Below are 21,862 nucleotides of genomic sequence, written 5' to 3' on the forward strand. Positions count from 1 at the left end.
GTTGGCCCGGGTACTGAGGATGGCTCCATGGCCTCCACCTCAGGCGCTAGAATGGTTCCGGTTGCAACGGAGCAACGACCCAGATGGGCAGAGCATCGCCCCCTGCTGGGCATGCCGGGTGAATCCCAGTCGGGCACATGCGGGTGTCTGTCTCTCTGCCTCCCTGCTTCTCACTTCAGAAAAAATACACACACACACAAAAGCTTCAACCAAATTCAGCAACAAAATAGAGCTTACAGTGTAGCTTCTAGAAGGCACTCAGATTCTATCAGGATAGGAAAATAGGGAAGTAACATAACCAGTTTTCTCATTCCTAAGCTGACATGATGACTTCTAAGAAGGTAACTGAGTGTCTTATGATCACTTTCATCTCATCCAGCCTTGCTTGCTTGGGAACAGTTCAGAATAGCAGAAAGGGCCACGACTGCCTGGTTTCAAACCTCCACACGACTTACAGCCAAGCTGTGGGCCGTGGTAGAACATACTCTGTCTCTGAGCCCAGAGATGCCAATACCAACAGGATCAAATTAATGTGAAAATAAACGGACAGCCTTTAAGTCAAGAGTATTTAAAGTACCTTGCTGCAGGCTGACCCCTCTAAGCCTTGCCCATGAATTTTTAGGTCTAATTAGGAAGTCTTGGCTGAATGACCCCTGATGAGATGATTCTGTTAGGGTCCCTAAAAATGCAATTCTGATACAGTGGTGATTTTAAAATCAGTCAACACAAAGTGCAACACTTTTACATTTTAATGTAAAGAATACATAACCTATTTTAAAATTACAAATTTAATAGAAATAGAAAATAGAAAGTGAAGACACTTTTCGAATGCAATGCTTCGTCTTCCATTTGTACATCTCACCCGGGCTGTGTTCGTTCTCAGCACCCTGGGTTCACCGGGATGTGACCCAAAGCCCACCAGCCTGGATTTTCAGGGAAAGACACTGCCTAGAAACTCCGTTACCCAGTCTCCCCTCTGCTATGAAGACGCGGTCCCCACCCGCATGATTCTGAACAGCGTGTTGATGTTGTTGTTCCGAATGGCGTCCCGACAAGCAGTGATCACCTGGTTCTTTGGTTTTCCAACTATGCAAGAAGAAACATCAAATCAGTACACTCTGAATGCTTATGAAAAGTGATTATAAATCAGAGACCAGCTTTAAAACAGCATAAAATTAGGGTAGGAGAGTTACAGGTCATGCAAATTCAACTGACTTACCTGACTGTCCCTAAGAGCTACCTTTGTGAGGAAATTTATCACAAACCAAACCTAGAGACCATGTCAGACCTAGAAGTCAGAAGTTAGTTTTATAGAAAAGGATCAAAGCTCATATTCCCCTACCAAAGATTATGTCCAAAAGGAGATCAAAACAGCAGATTTTAAGTATAAATCTCCAACTATATTTCTCCTTCCTTTGGATCACTTTACTGTTCTTTTCCTCAGTTTTAAGTTGGACACATACCTCATTAGTTTTCAGTCTCCCCCACCTGTTTTTTTAAATAAGGGTATTTAAGACCTTCCTCTTGGGTACATGCCACTAGGTTTTTCTTTGGAGGATGCAGCAAGATCTAAGAAAAGGAGCTGAAAGGTTTCTTTCCCTCTAAAATCTGGACACCAAACAACAGGCTGACTTAAACTCAGGGACTGGTGCCAACTTGCCTGTTAAAAGTATCTTTAGCTTGACTAGGCAGTGGCGCAGGGGATAGAGTGTTGGACTGGGATGTGGAGGACCCAGGTTTGAGACCCCGAGGTCGCCAGCTTAAGCGTGGGCTCATCTGGTTTGAGCAAAGCTCACCAGCTTGGATCCAAGGTCGCTGGCTCAAACAAGGGGTTACTCGGTCTGCTGAAGGCCCACAGTCAAGGCACATATGAGAAAGCAATCAATGAACACTAAGGTGTCCCAAAGAAAAACTAATGATTGATGCTTCTCATTTCTCTCCGTTCCTGTCTGTCTGTCCCTGTCTATCCCTCTCTCTGACTCTGTCTCTGTAAAAAAAAAAAAAAAAAAAAAAGTATCTCTAAAGCTATGGGCCCCAGTATGAATTCTTGAAGCTACCACCATCTTCAATGGTCTCGCCCCAAAAATCACATTATAATAACGAAGCTACAAAAAGAGACTCACCACGCAGACGACCTGCTCTTTGAATTGCTTGATTGACTGCTTTGAGGTTTTCCAGTAGCTCTGTGTGATTGTTACAGCGAATTTTATATTCATTTAGCAAATCTTTGTTAAGATCATAGAGCTCCATGTAGCGACTCTTCATTGTTTTCCTGTGTAAATCAGTAGAAATTGAACATCTTTGTATCTCAATATGGCAGGCTTAAATGAAAAAACTTGCAAACTTCTTAGACACATAAAGACACCAAATTCTTACCTGTACTGTCATTAAAACAGGGTAACTACTAAAGTTTTCTTTGAAAACATCGCTAAGTCCCTAGCAAAATAATCTAGATCTTCCAAATAAATGGAAGACAAGTGGTCTGCCTTTGTTATTGGTCCATGGTTCGTTTGATGTAGGAGCCAAGAATTATCAAGTGCCCCCAGTGCTGGGGGTGCGGACACATGAGCTGATAGCCTACCTTCCGGTTTCAGATGAACATAAATGTCCTAGACCCACCCATATCTGTTTTCACCTTTTTATTGTAAAATGTAGAACATATTCAAGAGTTCCTGGAACCAATGTTTGTTAGCCAGGCCAGGACCAAGGACAGCACCAGCATCCCGGAAGTTCCCTTGCGTGTCCTTCCTGAACACCAGCCCTCCTCCGCTAGGAGATGATACTATCTTACACCATCATCTCTCCCCTGCCTTTCTTTATATTTTCACCATCTATGTGTGCTTCCCAAATGACACAGTGTAATTTTGGGGGGGTGTTTTTTGGTGACAGAGACAGAGAGAGGGACAGACAGACAGGAAGGGAGAGGGATGATAAGCATCAATTCTTCGTTGCAGCACCTTAGTTGGTCATTGATTGCTTTCTCATATGTGCCTTGACCAGAAAGGCTACAGCAGAGCGAGTGACCCCTTGCTCAAGCCAGCAACCTTGGACTCAAGCTGGTGAGCCTTGCTCAAACCAGATGAACCTGTGCTCAAGCTGGCGACCTTGGGGTCTCGAACCTGGGTCCTCTGCATCCCAGTCCGACGCTCTATCCACTGCGCCACCACCTGGTCAGGTAATACAGTTTAGCTTTGTCTGTTTTCAAGCTATATAGAAATGCACTTTGCACATCTTCTTTTGAGTCTTACTTCTTTTGATCTCCATTATGCTTGTAAGATCTGTCCATGTTGGTACATGTCTTTGAGATGCATACATTCTCATTATATAGATAAATCATAATTTATCCATCATACTGTTGATGCTAGTTTGGACTGTTCCCACTTTGGGAGTCTTACAAGAAATGCCTTTATGAACATTCCTGTACAAATACAAGTACCTGGTTTACATGCACACCAGTTTCTCTAGGTTACAAAGCAGGAGCACTACTGGATCAGAGGGTATGCCCATTTTCAACTCTACTGATAATGCCAAGTTATGTTCCAGAGTCCTTGTACCAACCACGCTCCTACTAGTAGCGTCTGAGAGCTGCTATTCCCTGTTACTGGCACGTCCCACCTGCGCCCATCCCGGTCACGGTGAAGACTCACATGTCCCTCATCAGACGAGCATCCTCAGCTCGGACCAGCACACTTCGGATCAGGTTAGAATTGTCAGCCATGTCAGCACTGAGCTTCTGGTGAACCGAGTGATACTCATCCACCTGCAGACCGTGAACACGCAGGAATGAGAAAGACCTCCCAGGCTTCCTAGAAACCAGACCGACTGAGGAGACGCTGTCGACCATATCTACAGCAAGGCCCTCGCCTTTCCCCTGCCAACTTGGACCGCCGTGACCCTCACTGTGTCCTCTTCCCGCCAGTGACTAGTCTGTGCTGCCTCCAGCACTCGAGATGACATTCCCTGGGGGTCCTTTCCATGTTGTCGCAGGGAAGCCCTAGCAACATACACATTTCAGAGATTTGGGGTGGAAATGTGGTTACAATTCAGGGCCAATCACAATCGTTATTTTCCCTTTTTCTTTTGAATTTGTTGGAAAGCACTAAACCAAAGAGCAAACTAGATACAATAGGTAAGATGAAGAGTTAGCAAAGGAAACTGCTGATGTGTATTTTAAAAAGTATTCCCCTAAATCAAACAAAGAAAGCAGGGTGGTCAAGAGCTAACTACTCCCTGTTATAGAAGAAATCCTTTTAACTACTGAACTCTCCGATACCGGTTCAATTTTGATTTTAAAAACTTGCAAAATTCTTTAAACCATGACTGCCACAGAACTACGTACAGCTGTAGTACATCCCTCTCCTAGGAAAGTGGCGGCAAGCCGCAGCTCTGGGGCCCCTTGAGTGATTTTAGCAAAGGCCAGCTTAGGAGTACCCTAATGAAATCAACAACAATGTGCCTACCTGTATAGTTTAAGTTTAAAATTTTGGCTCTCAAAAGAAATTTCAATGGTTGTACGGTTGCTATTTGGCTCTGTTGACAAATGAGTTTGCTGACCGCTGTCCTAGGAGAAACACTTCAGACATTATTAAACCACCATGTTCTTACAAACACAACCACTGGGCGCCCTCACCTTAAATAGCACCTTTCGTAATTCCTCAAAGTAGACAGGGAAATCCGCTTCTACCTGAAGGTCTTCAATAGCAAAAAACGACGCCATTGACTGGATGATATCCCCAGCCAGATCAATATCATCAGTGTTTACAGTGATCTAGCCAGAGGAAGAGACAGGGTTAGCATCCTCAGAGCAGAGACAAACTGAGCTGAAGCAGTACCTGAATTTCCCCACACTCAACACATTTACTGAGCATCAGTTATGACTAAGACAGGGTTTTACCCTCAAGGAAATAATAGATCACATTCATTATTCCTAACCCTGCCCAAATTAGACGAGGAAGGCGGGAGGGAGGGAGGCAGAAAACCACTGTTCTAGCTTACACCGTGTCTAAGATGATTAACACTGACAGACTCAGCTGAAACAGGTGGTTCTATGACCTTGAGACAGGCGTCCCCCACTTCAGCTCACGAAATGGAAAACACTGCCTGAGAAGTCTATGTCCACAATATTAACCATTACCTCTCCGCTGAGTTTTATTTTTATACACAGCTGGCTACTGTTCCGTAGAGATGTGAAACACACTTGAAATGGAGCATTCTGAATGTCTGTGTCTTCTGGGAGCAGAAAGTTCTGGCTGAGCCATATAACAACCTTAAAAATGAATAGAATGAAAGGAACTTTCAATTTTAAAATACAGTCACTGTTAAGAGTTTCTATCCTTTCTCGTTTCATTGCTTGGTAAACAGAATTATACTTCACCACCACCCCCCAGTCAAGAAAACACTAATCACACCCCTTTTCCCGCCTCCTGCATGTTCTTAAATGACATTCATAATCACGTCAGGCCAACAGCATGCATAATTTAATAGTATTTTCAACTTAGACATAATCTAATCTGCAGTGTAGAAAAAGATCAAGTATGATGCTGATCTGTTTACATGGTAGCTCTGTGGCTATGCCCTGGGCAATGTAGTCTGCTTAAAATTATTCGAGTCCATTCCTTTAAAAATTTTTAAATATGAATGCACAGACACCATGACACATCCACACAATAAAAATAACTTTTAAAATTAATAATTACAGCACTTTACAGTGGTTTGAAACACAGGTTCCACACAATAACCACCATGAGGCCTTCTGGGAGGGCCCACACCTATATAGCTCCCAGTCCCACAGGCCAGGAAGGGGCCTGAGAATCTACACGATTGATAAGCCCCACTAAGAATCCTGAGGTCCAGCCACAGTCCACTGGCATCAGGCCTGTCAAATTTACAAGGGACCGTCACACCAATTATGTAATCTTCTGGGGCCCCTGTGTGGTAAGATAGCCACATCTACAGATAAGAAGGAGGCTCAGATTGGTGAAGGGCGTTCCGCGAAATCACTAAGAATTTAATTAAAGGAGCACATTAACCCAAGAATGTTCCCAGCTCCAAGTCCCACTCTTTCCATTTTGATGCAGGCTTCTCTTTAAACACTAGGGTCAGGAGAGCCACACTAAGACCATAACCAAAGAAAGAGTAATTAAAAACGGGTGAGAACTCACCAATAAGTAAGGACTGCTCAGCTAAACAAGGAGTGTATTTTTCCAAAGTCAGAGAAAGGGGGTATTCTAGCAATATTTTTGTGACAGGTTATAAACCAACACCAAAGCTACATAATTTGTGTCATATTTACTGCTACCAAATAACTCACTCATGTGATTCCTCCCTCCTAAGAAATAATATCCAAAGGGTCCTAAGATGCAGAAGTATTGAAAGAAAAAAGCCAGCAGCTCACTCTCTGGGCCCGTTCTGCGATGGTGAAGTTGACGTAACTGAGCGGCTGGCTGGCGGGGTCCGGGCTGGTCAGCGCATACATGGAGAACCGCGGGAGCTGTCTCGTCAGCTCAAACACGTGGAACTGGGTACTGTGGCCGACCAGGGGAACACAAGAGAACTGTTCTGTATTGAATGGTATTTCAAAGCGCAAGGCCCAGAAAACAAGGTCACGACTGAGTCACCAAGTTGACATTTCAGGGTTTCACAGATGGAAAATATCCCCCCAAACTTGAAGGTTAAACTACTACAGTAACGGGGTTTGGGATTTGGAGATAACTGACTCTACATGTATGTACACGTGCACCAAGAGTTTAAAACACCCTTTAAAAACGTGTGAAAAGGCTTTTGTCTTGCACAGATCCAGTGGACTTCCTCCACTAGCTGAGGTTATGTATAATTCTAATATAAAGAAGTATCCCAACCCTTATACTCTTAGTGGTCAAAACCAGAAGTTCACAAATCACCAATTAAACATACTTTTTTGAACTTCTGTGTTCACAACATCATCAGACTTAAACCAGAAAATACCCATCATAAACGTGATTACCCTTTTTGTATTTTGAAAGATTTCAAATTAGGGAAATAAGGTCCTGGGAAAATTCGCTTGGGTGGACAGAACCATTCGATGGCTTCTGTGGCCCCAACAGCCTTCCTGGCATAACGGGGAAATCTACACATCTCGCCCTTTCCTACATGCTGTCTGGAAATGACCGTGACTTCCAGGGGCTCACCTGCTCCTGTAACCCACGAAGGTTTTCAAGTGCAGATCCACAGGGACGTCTTTGGGAGGCGTGAGCGGGATGCGGAGGGAGCTGGACAGGCTGTGAATGCTGGGGTGTACCACGTGGCTCTCCCCCAGAAAAATCCCCTCTGCAAAAATCAGCACCGCGCGGATGATGGTGTCTGCAGGGAGCAGAGAAAACGGCGGGTTCAGGAGGCACGCTCAGGCGGCACAGGCGCCCACCCGCGCTGGAGTGGCAGTAAAGAGCTTCTTACCGTTGGAAGTAGACACGCACAGTTCGACGTGAGCGGCCTGAGTCTCGTTCCCCAGGCTGACGGAGAGGGCGGTGTGGAGCTTGGTGTTGGCGGGGATGATGCCTCCCTGCCCGTCGGCCTCATTCAGTGGGCTGCTCTGTTCGGCCTGCAAAACATCCCACCCGCGTCCCAGTCAGTCACCCAACTGAGCTGATGTCACTTTTAAATACTATGGTTTTCCTGCTTCAACAGGCACACTCTTCTCTTATTATTTTATTTTAACCTCATTTCTCAGAATTCAGAGCCTTGCTCTGCCCAGCCGTTTCTCAAGTGAAAACACCCTTGGCCCTCTCTGGATTTAAGGTCCACTGTGCCCCGTCATGCCTTTCACATCTTTTGTGTTGTTCTTTTAAAATAAGAAAATTCATTTAGCACAGCAATTCAGCAACAGTCCTGCACGGCAGGACCACGTAAAACCCTGCTCGCCGGGACATCCTGCAGCCGTCGATGCATGTATCAACACACACAGACCAGTCACTGTGGTTGTCCCTTTTTATGTTACTTATTTTTGAAAAGATAAAAGATACTCCATACATATTACTCCTCCTTCCTTTCACAGACTCCCACTCACAGCCCTCCGTATCTGCCCAAGTATGTGTAGCTCCTTCACAGCTGCCTCACGTTCCCCAGCGTGTGCTCCTTGCTGCCAGTCAACAGCTAAGCTGTCCCCGGCTGTCCTCCGCTGCAGTGCAGCTGTGGGAAACGTCTCGGACCTCTGGTGCGAACACCGCTGTAGCTCCGCCTCCTGCGCGTGGAACTGCCCGGTGGAAGGACACCTGCCCGATCCATTCTGACCCAGCCTGCATTTCTGCCGGTCGGGAGGCGGGAGCCGCAGCACGGCAGACACACCCAGGAGACACCTTTCTCCTTCCACACGCGCCAGACCCCCACCGCTCCGATTCTAGGTCCCGCTGCACCGGGACCCACCTTGGCGTTTTCCTCGTAGTTACGGAGTTCCAGCAACAGGTTCTGTTTCTTCTGACTCAGCTCTCGGATCGTGTCCTGCTCGACGCTGCTGTCCATGAAGTTCCCCCTCGTCTCAGCCGTGCCTGGCAGGTAGCCCCGGACTGAACGGAAGGAAGAAACGCTCACCACACCAAGAAATGTCCCAAGTCTAGTCAGGTCTACTTGAAGGTCATCAATCACCTGGTCTTATACACGGAACACCTACGTTCACATTTCCCCAACTCAGGTGGACTTATCAGAACGAGAGGACATCAAAACAAACACTTCAGAGGGGAATTTCCTGGTATTCTGACCCAATCAAGCTGAAACTCAAGACTTCTCCGGGATTCTCCCCTCTCAACTCACTCTCCCCGTCCACGGAGCAGCAGATTAACTGCATGTGGCCATCCATCCGGTAATCGCCCTCCACCACGCCGGCGATCGCCGAAGAAAAGTTGTCTTTAAAGATGACCTCCCCAGTTCGGTCACTGCGAGCATCGACCTAAAAATAAAATAAGAATTTGAAAAGTCAATCACTTTACAGTTTTGAAAACCCCCCAAAATGTAATGGTCATTGCGTTTAGCGGATTCCAAGGGCACTCCATGGAGCCCTGTGGCTTCTAAGGAGGCACCTATGACCGCTGGGGACCCCGCAAGGGGACCCCAGACAGCCTTAACCAGCTGTGCTTTCTTCTTTCTAAGTCAATTACTTTACATATTGGCCTTGCCATCCCATTGCATTTGGATAAACGAGTTGACAGAGAGGCAGGACATATAATGCATAGAGCGAAGGCCCAGACTGCTGGGTTCCGGTTCCAGCTTTGCCCTTACTATCTATTCTGTGGGGTCTTGGGCAAGTTTATGAACCCTCCCGTGCTTGGACTCCTGATCTGGGACCCATGACAATAATGGCACCTCCACCTCCCAGCGTGGGAACAAAGCCTAAAGGAGCTAATACACGGAAGGCACTTAGTACAGGACCTGGCACGTTAGAGGTTTATAAGAAATAGGTCCCTCCAAAATGTGGTCCATTTTATGGATTTTCAAGGTTTTTTATTTTTTCTCATTTATTGACTATACTGGGGTGACACTGGCTAGTAAAACTATAGAGGTTTCAGGGTACACTTCCATAATACATCCTAGATATATTGCATTGTGTGTTCCCCGCCCCCAGTCAGGTCTCCGTCCATCACTGTTTATCCCCCTTTTCCCTCTTCCCCCTCCCCCACCCCTTCCCTCTGGTCATCACCACACTGCTGTCTGTATCTATGAGTTTTGTGCTTAATCCATTCACCTTTGGATTTTCAAGTTTCTTAATATGCAACTACACCATCTTCCCTTTATAATTTTTAACACTCATACCAGAGACAAAACCAAGTGGAGAAGAAGGAACCAACATAACAGCAAAGTCGCAAGGCCCTGGCCAAAAGCAAAGCAAACTCAGAGAAGAACGACAGGAACGCGCTGCTCTGCAGGCAGGCAGCCCTGACAGACAGGACAGGGCAAACGGTATCGGGGGACACCTGGCAGCCACGGGGCAGTTTCTAACAAAACGATCCTGACTCGCCAAAACACTGTCGACAATTCTGATCTGAAGTAAAAGAAGGAAAGAAGGCAAAAAGACTTTATTTTGAAGTTACAGCTGGGGAAACATTATCCCCATTAATTTTAGGTTTTCAGTTAGTTTTAAGATTTATTAGAAAAGAGCTGTACAAACAGTTCTTTATTAGCTTATTAAAATTCCTTGTTTTATTGGTCTATGCCAAAGGTCAACCTGCACGGATCCTCATTCCTTCAAGAGGTTTAGAAAGAATCTTCTAGAGATTATCACCTAAATAGGGACATAGGCCTGGCCTGTGGTGGTGCAGTGGGTAAGGCACCGACCTGGAACGCTGAGGTTGCCGGTTTGAAACCCTGGGCTTGCCCGGTCAAGGCACGTACAATAAGGAAGCAGTGAACCGCTAGAATGAAGCAACTACTTGTCACCCCCCTTCTCTCTGTAAAATCAATAAATAAAATCTTTAAAAATAATAAATTTTTAAAAAATAATAAATAAATAAATAAATAGGGACATAGGCCAAAAGAACACTCATTACTCAGTAATGTTGATAACTACAGCAGGAAGAAAAACCGTGGGAAGATTATAAAGTTGAATTTGGAAGTACAGCCAAGGAATGCAAGTTTGTATCCTCGTGTTACTGTTCTGAATCATACAGCCAACACGTCTCAGACGATTAGTACTTGGAATTGGTACCTAAACTCTGCTATCCGACTTACCTTCCCATTGGACCAACCAGTTATCAGTTCACACACGCCATCCGAGTTCAGGTCAAAAGCATGAATGCTCATGGCATGATTTTTGGACTGAAAAGGAATTCAAAGAATTAGTAGAGAAGTCTCTCAATATGTATAAAATCCCTGTATGCCAGAGGTTGACTCATACTAACTTTAACTCTCCAGTATCGAGCTGCTTTGTCATAAACTCCAACTGTGCCGTTGGAAAGGGCGTAGCCAAATCGGCTGCCGTACATGGGGCAAAGATTGGTGATTACCTGCAAAAAAATAACACAAATATACACCAGTGTTTCACTAAGGCTCAATTTAATGCAAAGTACAGCTTTATAAAGCTGCATGCCTCGCTACAGTGTTAAAATTAGACTTGAGTGCACTTCCAATCCGTTAGTGGGTAAGGTATTCCTCCTCTCTATGACCCGTCTCATCTATTGCAGAGGTTGGATAATGAAACTGAATAAACTCACAAGGTTTGCTGTTTTAGATCAAGCTTACATGGCAAGCTGCAGCAAATTACAAAAAGAAATACAGTAAAATTGAGGGATAAAGGAGGAAATAAGATGAGTACACGAGATAAAAACAGAATGTTTTAATGATTATTCCAATTACCTTAACTTATAATATCCCACCGTCTAAATTTTATAAAGACTTACAAAATCCACAATTGAATATCTTTATGTGGATACTTTTTGTCCTATGTCATAATTTGTTTGCTAAAATGGAAGACATTTTTTAGGAAAAAAACATAATCCTTGGAGAAGTGAAAACCCAAGCACACGCCTCTGTGTATATATGTGACCACTATACATGTTATGATACATGATGCACACGTTATATAAGAAATAGTTATAGGACTGTTTGGGGATTTAACATCTCAAAAGGATAAATTTTTAGGTACTAAATAAAATTACCTTTTAAAGTTAAAACCAAAGCTTAATAACATCTATGATCCTGCAGACTTACTTTCTCATTCTGACCCTAAGACAAGAGGTATTGAGAAATAAATTGTATAAAGCAGGGAATAGTTATGTAATCTCCTCCACGCCTCCAGCTATTCTATAAAACCACCCACGTCCCTTCACTCTGAATACAAAGTGCTGTGTAGGTTTCAGAATCAATGCTCAGGGCATTCTCTGGCAATACCTGGCACTGTGGAACGGCCGGATGAATGAATTACCATTTTGCTGATCTGGGAAAGACTTTTGAGCTAGGGGCAAAATCAAACTGAGAGGACAGGAAAAAATTACCCTGAAATGAACAATTTTATAAAATCCACACTTGTCTAAATTTAGGCTCCAGATTCCCCAGGTCCATGGTCCTTCCTTAGTTCACTAGTTTCTTTCTTTTGTGGGCTAGAGGATCAATAGTCACCTCAAAACCCTAGTTCCATTTCAGGTTCTCCTGGCCTCTCCCAGGATACAGGTGTTTCGAAGAATGTGCTCTCCTCCCATCTATAGTATTGAGAATAAACAGAAGCCCAGCAAAGCCTGAACGATGCCCACCGAACGGGAAAGAGTTACTACAAATTCAAATGACAGGAAAGGCAATGACAATGCCAGGCACAGCACCTACGGGACAGGGATTCTCCAGTTGGTTCTCCTTGGGGGGGGGGGTAGGTGGGAAAGTGGCAAAGTCCTTTAAGAACCTAATGGAAGCTAAGGGCCCTGTCTCCAGAGCGCACGCGCATACACACACACCAAACAGAGCCCCCTGCGCAGACACACGTCTTCAGACTGCTGCTCAGCTCTCATCTCTCGCCTTCATTCTTCTCTGTCCACAACTATCGCTTTGCAATCATAGTAACCGCAAGTATGTAAGAAGTATAGTAGGACTAAGCAAAAATCTGTGGCTCTTGCTAGAGGATAACGATCAATTAGCTAAAATCATTGCTAGCACTTTGTATATCAATATGCAAGTTTTGCTTGTTGGCCTCCTCTGCAGTTAGGGGATGAAGCTTGCCTCACCTACGTCACTTCTGTAAGTGGCGAAAGGCTAGGACAGGTGGTCAAGTGCGGTGTTGAGACCGGACGCCCAAACACCACCTGGCTCCAGTCTGCAGAGTCCCGCCATTCTGCCCCCTCAGACTCCCTCCCTTGCTTTTCTCTGCCCATTTACAACGTGCACTAGCTACTGCTCCTTCATCCTCTTCTCCTCCCTTTACTCAGAACACCCCAATTCTTTTTTCTGTCTCCATCTTGCTCAGTCCTAGCGCACCAGCGCGTATATCCTAACAATGTCAAAACTACAAAGGATGCCTGACCTGTCGGTGCAGTGGATAAAACGTCGACCTGGAACGCTGAGGTCACTGGTTCAAGACCCTAGGCTTGCCCTGTCAAGGCACATATGAAAAGCAACAACCAGTTGATGCTTCCCACTCCTCCCCCACCACTTTTCTCTCTCTCTTCTTTCTCTAAAATCAATAAATAATTTTTTTTAAAAAAACTACAAAGAATAAGGATGATCTTAGGGAATGCTTTAAAAATTGAAGTTTAAACTCTTTAAGAAACACATCGGGTTCAATTACATGAAGTAATTCTGATCACAAAGAAGTTAGCCAAGTTCTCTCTCTAATATCAAATTTTTAAGCTTCTGTACAGAAATGTGCCTAAGAAGTACTTAAATTGAATGAAGAGAAAAAGTATAACCCATTTAACAGACATGAAAAGGACAAGACACAAGGGTTCAAATCCTGATCAAGCCGGTTAAAAGTCATGGTCTTGTGTGTGTAATTTAACAAAGAAACTTAACATCAGTTTCATTTGTAAAATGGGAATAATGGTATTTCCTTCCTAATAGGGTTCTTGTAGCATTAAATGAGCTGGCTCACATCAAGTACTTAGAACAGTACACGGCATATATAGAGTGCACAATAAATAGTTGTCATTACGTTGATGATGTATTATCTCATTAAAAGAAATCCCCCTCTGCTCAATAATTTTCCTCTATTTAATCAGTCTTTTCAAAACACCTCTTATACAAGATTTTTAGATGCTTCTTTCTTTGCAATGTACAACTCTGTTTGAGCCCCATGGTTTCTACCCTAAAACTGCCTGGGTTGTGAGCAGACGTCCCAGCACTCTCATTTGATGTTACAGTTGACTGTGCTGCTTACCTCTGTCTCTGTCATTTCTGCCACAATCATATCTTCTTTGAAAACTCGGATATCAAAATCCTCAGATCCAACAAGAAGCTTTTTAAAAAAAATCATGCATATTTAGTTCAGCAAATGAACACAGAAACATTTCCATAAATAAAACAAAAAATGGCATATTTTGTAGGTTGCTACTGCTACCCAAGACTTCCGATCTCCCTCCCAGCAATCCAATGCTCAGGAAGGTTCCCTCTAATGCAGAGGTCAAAACAAATTCACCCAGGAGGGAAACAGTGGCTCTAGAGGGTGTCTCCTGGCATGTGGGCCGCCCGTCCTGCCAGGGCGTGTTCTTCCAGCACGCACCTGACAACGCTCCAGGCTCGGCACCCTTCTGCCTGCAGATGGGAGCCCTGTTCCAAATGCCAGAGCTCGGTATCCGTGGACAAAGGCGGGGGGTAAGTCACTGCCCAACGCAACACGTCTCTGGCTGCTCGAGAAGCTAATGTCTAGAGTAACCCTGAGAATCATTTCAAAGGCTAAGAGCCAATCTCTAAAACCGCTAAATTCCTGAAGGAGTTGGCCAAAATTTAAAACTATCTCCTGATACGGTTCAATAGCATCAGAAGCAAGTTATAAGATTGTGAGGATGACTGTAGTCCCGTCGTCTCTTCTGCCCTCCCTCCCTGTCCCATGTCTTTGAAATATCACGGCCTTGATCTTTGTACTAGACACAAAAAGTGAGTGATTGTTCAAAAGAGAGGAGAAAGACAAACGAGGCCAGTGAGCACATTATTTAGGCAACAGAGCGCCAATAGCAAACAGGAGAAATGAACGCGCCTCTCAACACCAGTGTCACCGTCGTGGGAAAATTTATTCAGCTGAACACAAAGAGACGTTTTCTCCTCCCCCACATACCTCATTTTTCCCATCACTGTCAAAGTCACACAAGGCCAGGGAATGAACGTTATCTCCAGTAACCTGAAAATAAAACCCAGTATCAGGAATATGCCCTCTTTTTTTCACTTCATCTGACTGTAACAGCCACATGAAAGAGGGGATTACACAAACCAACAGGTGTTCTTCAAATTTTGCATATCCTTTTATAAGGTACAGAACTACAAACACGGTTCCATTTTGTTCTCTCTTATTCATTACAGTCAATGGTAAAAAAAAACAAAAAAAAAAAACGTAAAGAACATTAAAAGGAAAAATGTTTAAGAGTACTAAAGAGAGTGTTTTGTTCTTCATACCGTCCAAAAGAGATCATTTCCTTCGTGATCAAAACCCTGCAGAGCACAATTTCCACCGATAATCGCAAGAGGAGAGGAAATGTCTCCCAATGTCCCCAACACAATTGCATTGGCCCCTTCTGCCACCTAAGAAGAAAAAAGATAAAATCTCAGATAACAAGACTGGGCAGGCACACTGGAGGTAACATACGTCCTTATTTGGATACTCGAATTCCTCTGTCCTCATTTGTGAGAACCCACACGGTCTCCTGGGGGGGGGGGGGGCTGTCCACTGAGGACAATGACTGTGGCACACCTGTGCCGATGCAATGACAAACACAGATCCAGGGACACTCAGGCCCTGGGCATCACACACTAATCTGCCACAATAAGCTGCTACAAAGTCCAAGGCTCTCTAGGATATTCGGCCAAACATTATTCTAGATGTTTCTGTGAAGGTATTTTTAGATGAGATTAACATTTAAATCAGTAGCCTTTGAGAGCCTTTGAGTAAAGCAGATTACCCTTTATAATGTAGGTGGGCCTCATCCAATCAGTTGAAGACCTTAATAGAAAAATGACTAGCCCCTGAGGAAGGAAGATAATGCCACTAGACTACCTTCAGACTTGAATTTCAACATCAACTCTTCCCTGGGTCTCTAACCTGCTAGCCGACACTGCAAATTTGGGACTTAGCAATCTCCGTACTGTGTGAACCAATTCTTTAAAATACATCCCTCTCCACGCCTCTCTCTATATATAGACATCCTGACTAATACAGTCCTAAACTCAATTCCAGTCTTGTATAAAAACATAGGGAGCGTATCTATGTGACCAAAAGTTTCTAAGGGCAGGAAAAGCACTAACCAAAAAATTGATCAGATGGACTTCATCAAAATTGAAAACTTTTATTCATCAACACCTACCTGTTGGAATACGTCACATACTAGGAGAACATATTTGTTATCTATAAATCTGACAAGAAACTTGTACTCAGTATATCCAAAGAACACCTACAAATCAATGATACACACAGACTACCAATAAATAAAAAGACGAAAGACTTCAACATTCACAAAGGACAGAAATAGGCAGTAAGCACAGGAAATGGAGTTCTACATCACTGTTCAGGAGGGAAATGCAAAACGAAACCACTCAGCAACCATGACAATTAAATAACGTCAAGTGGGTCAAGCAGATGCAAACGGCAAAATCACCTCGCTGTTTAATTATAGCACAATCGCCACATAATAAATCAAAATAGATGTCTGATCTCCTTCAAGCATAACAAAAGTGAACATTAATGGGTAGTGGGAATGTTACGGTTATAAAAGGGGTATACTTGCCTCTCTGTAGAAAAAATCTGAATTATTGTAAACATTGTAAGCCAAAAGATTAGTCTGTGTCCCCACTAAGAGAGCATCATAGCCAAGTTCAGGGTTCAATACTCCAGCAGTCAGGCAGCTGACAGCCTGATTAATGTTGAGCAGGGAAACATCAGACTCCAGGGGGCTCTGGAAGACCCTGGGCGCACCGAAATGCTGGCTCTTTGTATGAGGGTTGTGAATAAAAACCTGAAACAAAAACAGTAAATTGCATTCCCTTAAAATACCAATAATACATAAAATTAACACTTTTTTTAAAGACTCAGGTTATTAACAGAGTTCAACATTAACAATAAGTCACTTTAACCACCGAAAACGTAAAAACCCATAACACAGTTCTGTGTATGGCTGACTTTCAATCACTACGAATTGTAGAAATCCATGGTTCTTGGCCGTGTAAACAAGGTGATGAACAAGGTCTAATTGTTGCTTACAGGGGCAGCAGACTGTCCAAGCACTCTGACAAACCAGCCTTTGTCCCATCAACCTACAGGAAACTGCCACCAGCTACAAAGATTGCTACACACTAAAATGATAGCAGAAAATACAATAAACACTTCCTTTAGTATCTTTCATCCAAGCACCTAATGAATTCACTTCTTTACCCTTAAAACAGTCTGGTAGTTAATAAATCTGTTTTACAAACTTAAACTGAATCACAAAAATCAAGCTTCTTGAACACTTTCATAGTCTATACTAGTAAGATAGAATTAAATAATTAGCCCAAAGTTAATTAATTTAGCAGTTTCAACAATCATAAATATAATCATCGGAGTGTCAGCACAAATCATTCAATTTCCTTGGGCTTTATTTGTAAAAAAGAGGTTTGGAGTAGAATGTGCATTCTCAAGGGGATGATAGCTCCCCGAAAGGGGTGACTGAGGTTGAGATGGGGGATCTTAGATATTAGTATTAGTGACCTGTTGCCTCCCCAAAAGGCCACAGTACAAAAACAGATACACCGTATATCTGTGGTATTAAAATTTCATTTTATAATAAAGTTCCATAATGGGGAGGGGGGATCAATATGTAAAAAAATGATGTGAAACATTGGACGAGATATCCCTTAAGCTCCTTCTAGTTCTATAATTCACTAATTTCAAATGAGTATTTCATCCCTTTGGTATACATCCAAACAAAATTAATTTTAAATTACCTAAACAAGGTAGTCTATTAAAAAAATAATTTTCAAAATAATTTATTAGAAACATTTAGAAAAGGTATATAGCTACTGAAGATTGCATTCATGATCTCATTTGTGTAAAGTACTCCATAACATGTTTTTATAAATGTTACCACATTTGATCCTCACAAGCCCAAGACTTCCTAGTTGAGTGACCTGAAGTATTGAACCACTAGTCAGTACAGTGGGAGTAATACAAAACAACAGCTAACAATTAGTGACCATTTCTTATACGCCAAGGGCTTCATATGTAGTAACTTATTTAGTCCTCATAACAACTGTATGTGGTAGATACTATTATTAAGTACCTTTGCCCAAGGTCATGAAATTAGTAGGTACTAGAGCCAGATCCAACACACCTGTGCTAGGCTGCTGCCCTTGGCATTGTTGCAAGAATGCCAAGACAATTAATGTAATAAAAAAGGCTTTGTAACTGTTAGAAGTCCCTGAGCTTGCTGTTCCTCTATTCCATGCATTGGGGGCAGGCCTCCATCAATACACAGGGCCTTGATTTGACCAGTTCATTGTCCTTCTTGACTAAAAGCTTTCGGAAAGTAGGGACTCCAGCTTTAGCTTTGAATCCTCAACATCAAGCACAAAGGAGGTGCTCCGCAAAAGGCTGGTGACTGTTGAATGGCCGTGTCTTTTTCATCTCTATGACTCCCACACCTTGCACAGGACCTGGCACATAGTAAACACCTAATAGGTACTTAGTGAATAAATTATGGGGAAAGATCTGAATGTACATGGATACAGATCAAAAGTGCAATCTGAATCACTTCATTTGGGGGTCTTTGTTCTTTTTTGTTGTTTTTTGTTTTGTTTTGTTTTTATCATCAACTAGGTTGGCTCGAGGCAGCCTGAGATAGTGGAAGGAGTTCAGAGTGACAGACAGAGGCCCTAGGGCTCTAGTCTGAGGTGTTACCACTGCTAACCCTGAGCAGCCCCTTCCCCCTTCTGTGGACTTCTCCTTCCTAAGCTCCCTATCTGTACGGGGACTCCAACACTGTCCGAGTCTAAGTCAAGTTAACTGCTAGGAAAAGCCATTCCAGCGAGACCCCATCATTCATTACTGTGCCCAGGATTGAGAAGACTGTGGTCCGGTTGCCGGGCAACCCTGGCTGGGGGCGGGGGCGGGACTAAGGGGCGGGGCCGCAGGGTGGCGGCCCGCGAGGACCGTGGGCCTCCAGGGACCCCGGCTCCGCGCAGGTGGGAGCGGTTACCTTGCCCGCTTGGGTGGCGGCCGCCAGGCACGGGTGCGTCCCGTCGTAGCGCCCTACGGCCACCATGCGTGGGCAGATTTTGTGGCGCAGTTTCAGGGTGAACACGGGCAGCAGCATGATGGCGGCGGCTGTGGGCAGGACGGCTGGTGGCCCGAAGCCGGCACAGCGGAGCCGGTCCCACCCGCTGCGGTGAGGGGCGCAGGGATCAGACCAACTCGGCTCCTGCTGCCTCAGCCAAGATGCAAAACAGCACGGGTCCGAGAGGCCCCCGCGCCGCCAGCTGCTTTTGCAGTTGTGCAGACCCGCTCAGCTGCGTCTGCGGCTGCGCAGGCTCCGCCCAGCTCCTACGGCTGCGCAGTCGAGCTTTTTCCTCTGCAAAGCCCGAAATCGACTCCCTCTGCGATGGAGTAGTGTGTTTTGCGGCTGTAACTTCTCCGCTTTCTTTGCGGCTCCACTGAGGTGTCTGCAGTGACCATGTCTGAGCTAGCGCACCCCCAGACCTTCTCCTTCTAGCACTACAGCCAACTGCACCCCTGCGTGTTACACATATGCTACCACCCTCCAGAGTCATTCATTCAAGAAATGTCTTGACTGCCTTTTCTGCCCCTTACCTTAAACTGTTAGGTTGATGAGAGAGAGAAGCATCAACTCGTTTCTCCACTGCAGTTGTGCGTCCATCGATTGCTTCTCGCACATTCCTTGACCAGGGGTCAAACCTGCAACCACAGAATGGAGCCAGCAACTTTGGGATCAAGCCAACAACTCTGGGCTCGAGCTGGTGACCTCGGGTTTTAAAGTGGTGACTTCGGTGCTCTGGGTCAACACTACAGCCAGTGTGCCGCCACCGGTCAGGCCATCTACCCCGCCAAGCCTCGCTTCTCGAGGTACCGCCGTTGTGGCCTGCAACTTTGCAGCTCCTCTTCCTAATAGGACATTAGAATCAGCAGCAGCACTGACATTTACCGAGCATTTTCTAGGTGCCATTCTAAGTACGTTATATGTATCATCTCAATCCTACAACAACCTGACAATGCGGGGACTATTGTTATCCCACGTTACAGATAACAAATCTTGACCACTGTCCCCTCCTTTTTTCGTAACTCTTCATTGGCTCCCCATTTTTAAAAAAATTTATTTATTCATTTTAGAGAGGAGTGAGAGTGAGAGAGAGAGAAGAGAGAGAGAGACAAGGGGGGAGGAGCAGGAACCAACAACTCCCATATGTGCCTTGACCAGACAAGTGCAGGGTTTTGAACCAGTGACCTCAGCATTCCAGGTCGATGCTTTATCCACTGCACCACCACAGGTCAGGCAGCTCCCTATTTTTTTTTTTAATTTATTCTTTTTTATTTATTTATTTATTTATTTTTAGAGAGGACAGAGAGAGGGAGAGAGACAGAGAGGGAGAGAGAGGAGAGAGAGACAGAGAGAGAGAGAGAAGGGGGGAGGAGCTGGAAGCATCAACTCCCATATGTGCCTTGACTAGGCAAGCCCAGGGTTTCGAACCGGCGACCTCAGCATTTTCAGGTCGACGCTTTATCCACTGCGCCACCACAGGTCAGGCAGCTCCCCATTTTTAATTGAAGAAAGTTCAAGTTCTTTGACACTTATGAAGATCAAATCCTGACCATCCACGGTTCACATGCTTACTCATTCAATCCTCACAACCATCCTCTGGGGAGAGAGCCTGTCGTCATACCTACTTTACAAGAGAGGAAACTGAGTCACGAGAGGTTATATAACATAATCCCAAGGCCACATAGCGATTAAGTGGCAGAACCAGGATGGAAACACAGGCAGTCGCCTGAGCTGCTAACCACTGCACATACTGCGTAGGCAGTGCACTTCCCCACCACCAGCATCCTCTTCTAGAAAAAGGAAAATAGTCGTTGCGAGAATTAGACAAACTAATATAAATAAAGCACTTAAAGCTATGTCTGGCACTTAATAAAAGCTCCCATAAATGGTTAGTATTAATAGGTTGTTATTATTATTACCTCTAGATGAAAAGGCTGTCTTTTACTTGTTGGGGTAGCTATTGTAATAAATCCAGTGCCTGCCTTCCTTTCCTTCCTTCCTTCCTTCCTTCCTTCCTTCCTTCCTTCCTTCCTTCCTTCCTTCCTTCCTTCCTTCCTTCCTTCCTTCATTTTAGCCAGTAGCATTGTTCCAGGCTCTCTCTCAGCCTTTGGGGTGAGAAAGACCACCATAGCTGGTCAATGTCTGGTGAGAACTAGGTGAGACCAAGAATTTAGATGCTGCCTGACCTGTGGTGGCACAGTGGCTAAAGTGTCAACCTGGAATGCAGAGGTCCTCGGCTCAAAACCCCGGGCTTACCAGGTCAAGACATGTATTGATACAAGAAGCAACTACTAAGAGTTGATGCTTTCTGCTCCTCCTCCTGCCTTTTTCTCAATCCTCTCTCTAAAATCAATAAATAAAATCTTTTTAAAAAAAAAGAAAAAATTTATATAGACTTACACCACTGCTGCCTGCCTGTCCCTCTGTCTCCTTGTCCTCATTTTGCATATGCAAAGCACTCCCACTAGAGGGTGTGTAGGAGTAGAGAACAGAACTTAAGCACCTTAGCACGCTGGACAGAAGGCCTGGAGAGAGGCAGGGTGAAAGGGCCCCCCTGAGGAGAAGATGTGCAGCAGTCACAGCATTGACTTCTGGGGGTGGACCTGGGCAGGGTGTCCAGCTGGAGCAGGGCTATTGTAAGATGTTACCATTGAGAAAAACCGAGTAAAGGTACATGAGAGCTCTTTCTGTTATTTCTTATAACTGCACGTGAACCTATAATTATCTCAGAATAAGAAGTGGAATTTTTAAAAAATTCAAAGTGAAGAACAGAGAAGGATCAGCATGGATGGCACCCTGAAAAAAACCCCATAAAAAGAACACAGGACTGTGAAATTACGAAGCCAGGGAAGGGGGAACTGACATGACCACTCCAGGTGCTGATGTGGCTGGCTCCCAGCTTTAGCCGAGTCTAAAACTGGCACCTCAGAATTTAGGTATCAAGGTGCTTCCTCAGCATGAGCTCT

General features: G+C 44.5%; 1 protein-coding gene across 1 annotated transcript; it reads right to left on the bottom strand.

The window, feature by feature from the left end:
• Positions 1–734: 734 nt before the first annotated feature.
• On the bottom strand, positions 735–19,147 carry BBS2 (Bardet-Biedl syndrome 2). Its single transcript, XM_066349237.1, has 17 exons — positions 18,819–19,147; positions 16,374–16,601; positions 15,049–15,174; positions 14,714–14,776; positions 13,820–13,897; positions 10,863–10,967; positions 10,693–10,779; positions 8,782–8,917; positions 8,398–8,537; positions 7,432–7,576; positions 7,167–7,338; positions 6,395–6,524; positions 5,135–5,266; positions 4,631–4,768; positions 3,648–3,760; positions 2,124–2,272; positions 735–1,086 (listed from the first exon to the last, which is right to left on the bottom strand). Exons 1-17 carry the CDS (start codon positions 18,933–18,935, stop codon positions 980–982), a joined length of 2,166 nt encoding a protein of 721 aa, XP_066205334.1. The 5' UTR covers positions 18,936–19,147; the 3' UTR covers positions 735–979.
• Positions 19,148–21,862: the final 2,715 nt, after the last annotated feature.

This window comes from Saccopteryx leptura, chromosome 9 (genome assembly GCF_036850995.1).
Source record: "Saccopteryx leptura isolate mSacLep1 chromosome 9, mSacLep1_pri_phased_curated, whole genome shotgun sequence".
NCBI classification, from domain to species: Eukaryota; Metazoa; Chordata; class Mammalia; order Chiroptera; family Emballonuridae; genus Saccopteryx; species Saccopteryx leptura.

Coding starts and splice junctions, on each gene's coding strand:
- BBS2 (XM_066349237.1), bottom strand. CDS start 18,935: ATGCTGCTGCCCGTGTTCACCCTGAAACTGCGCCACAAAATCTGCCCA. Junction 7,339..7,431: donor GTGCGTGTCTACTTCCAACG/GTAAGAAGCTCT, acceptor TGCTCCCTGCAG/ACACCATCATCCGCGCGGTG. Junction 6,525..7,166: donor TTCGTGGGTTACAGGAGCAG/GTGAGCCCCTGG, acceptor GGTCGGCCACAG/TACCCAGTTCCACGTGTTTG.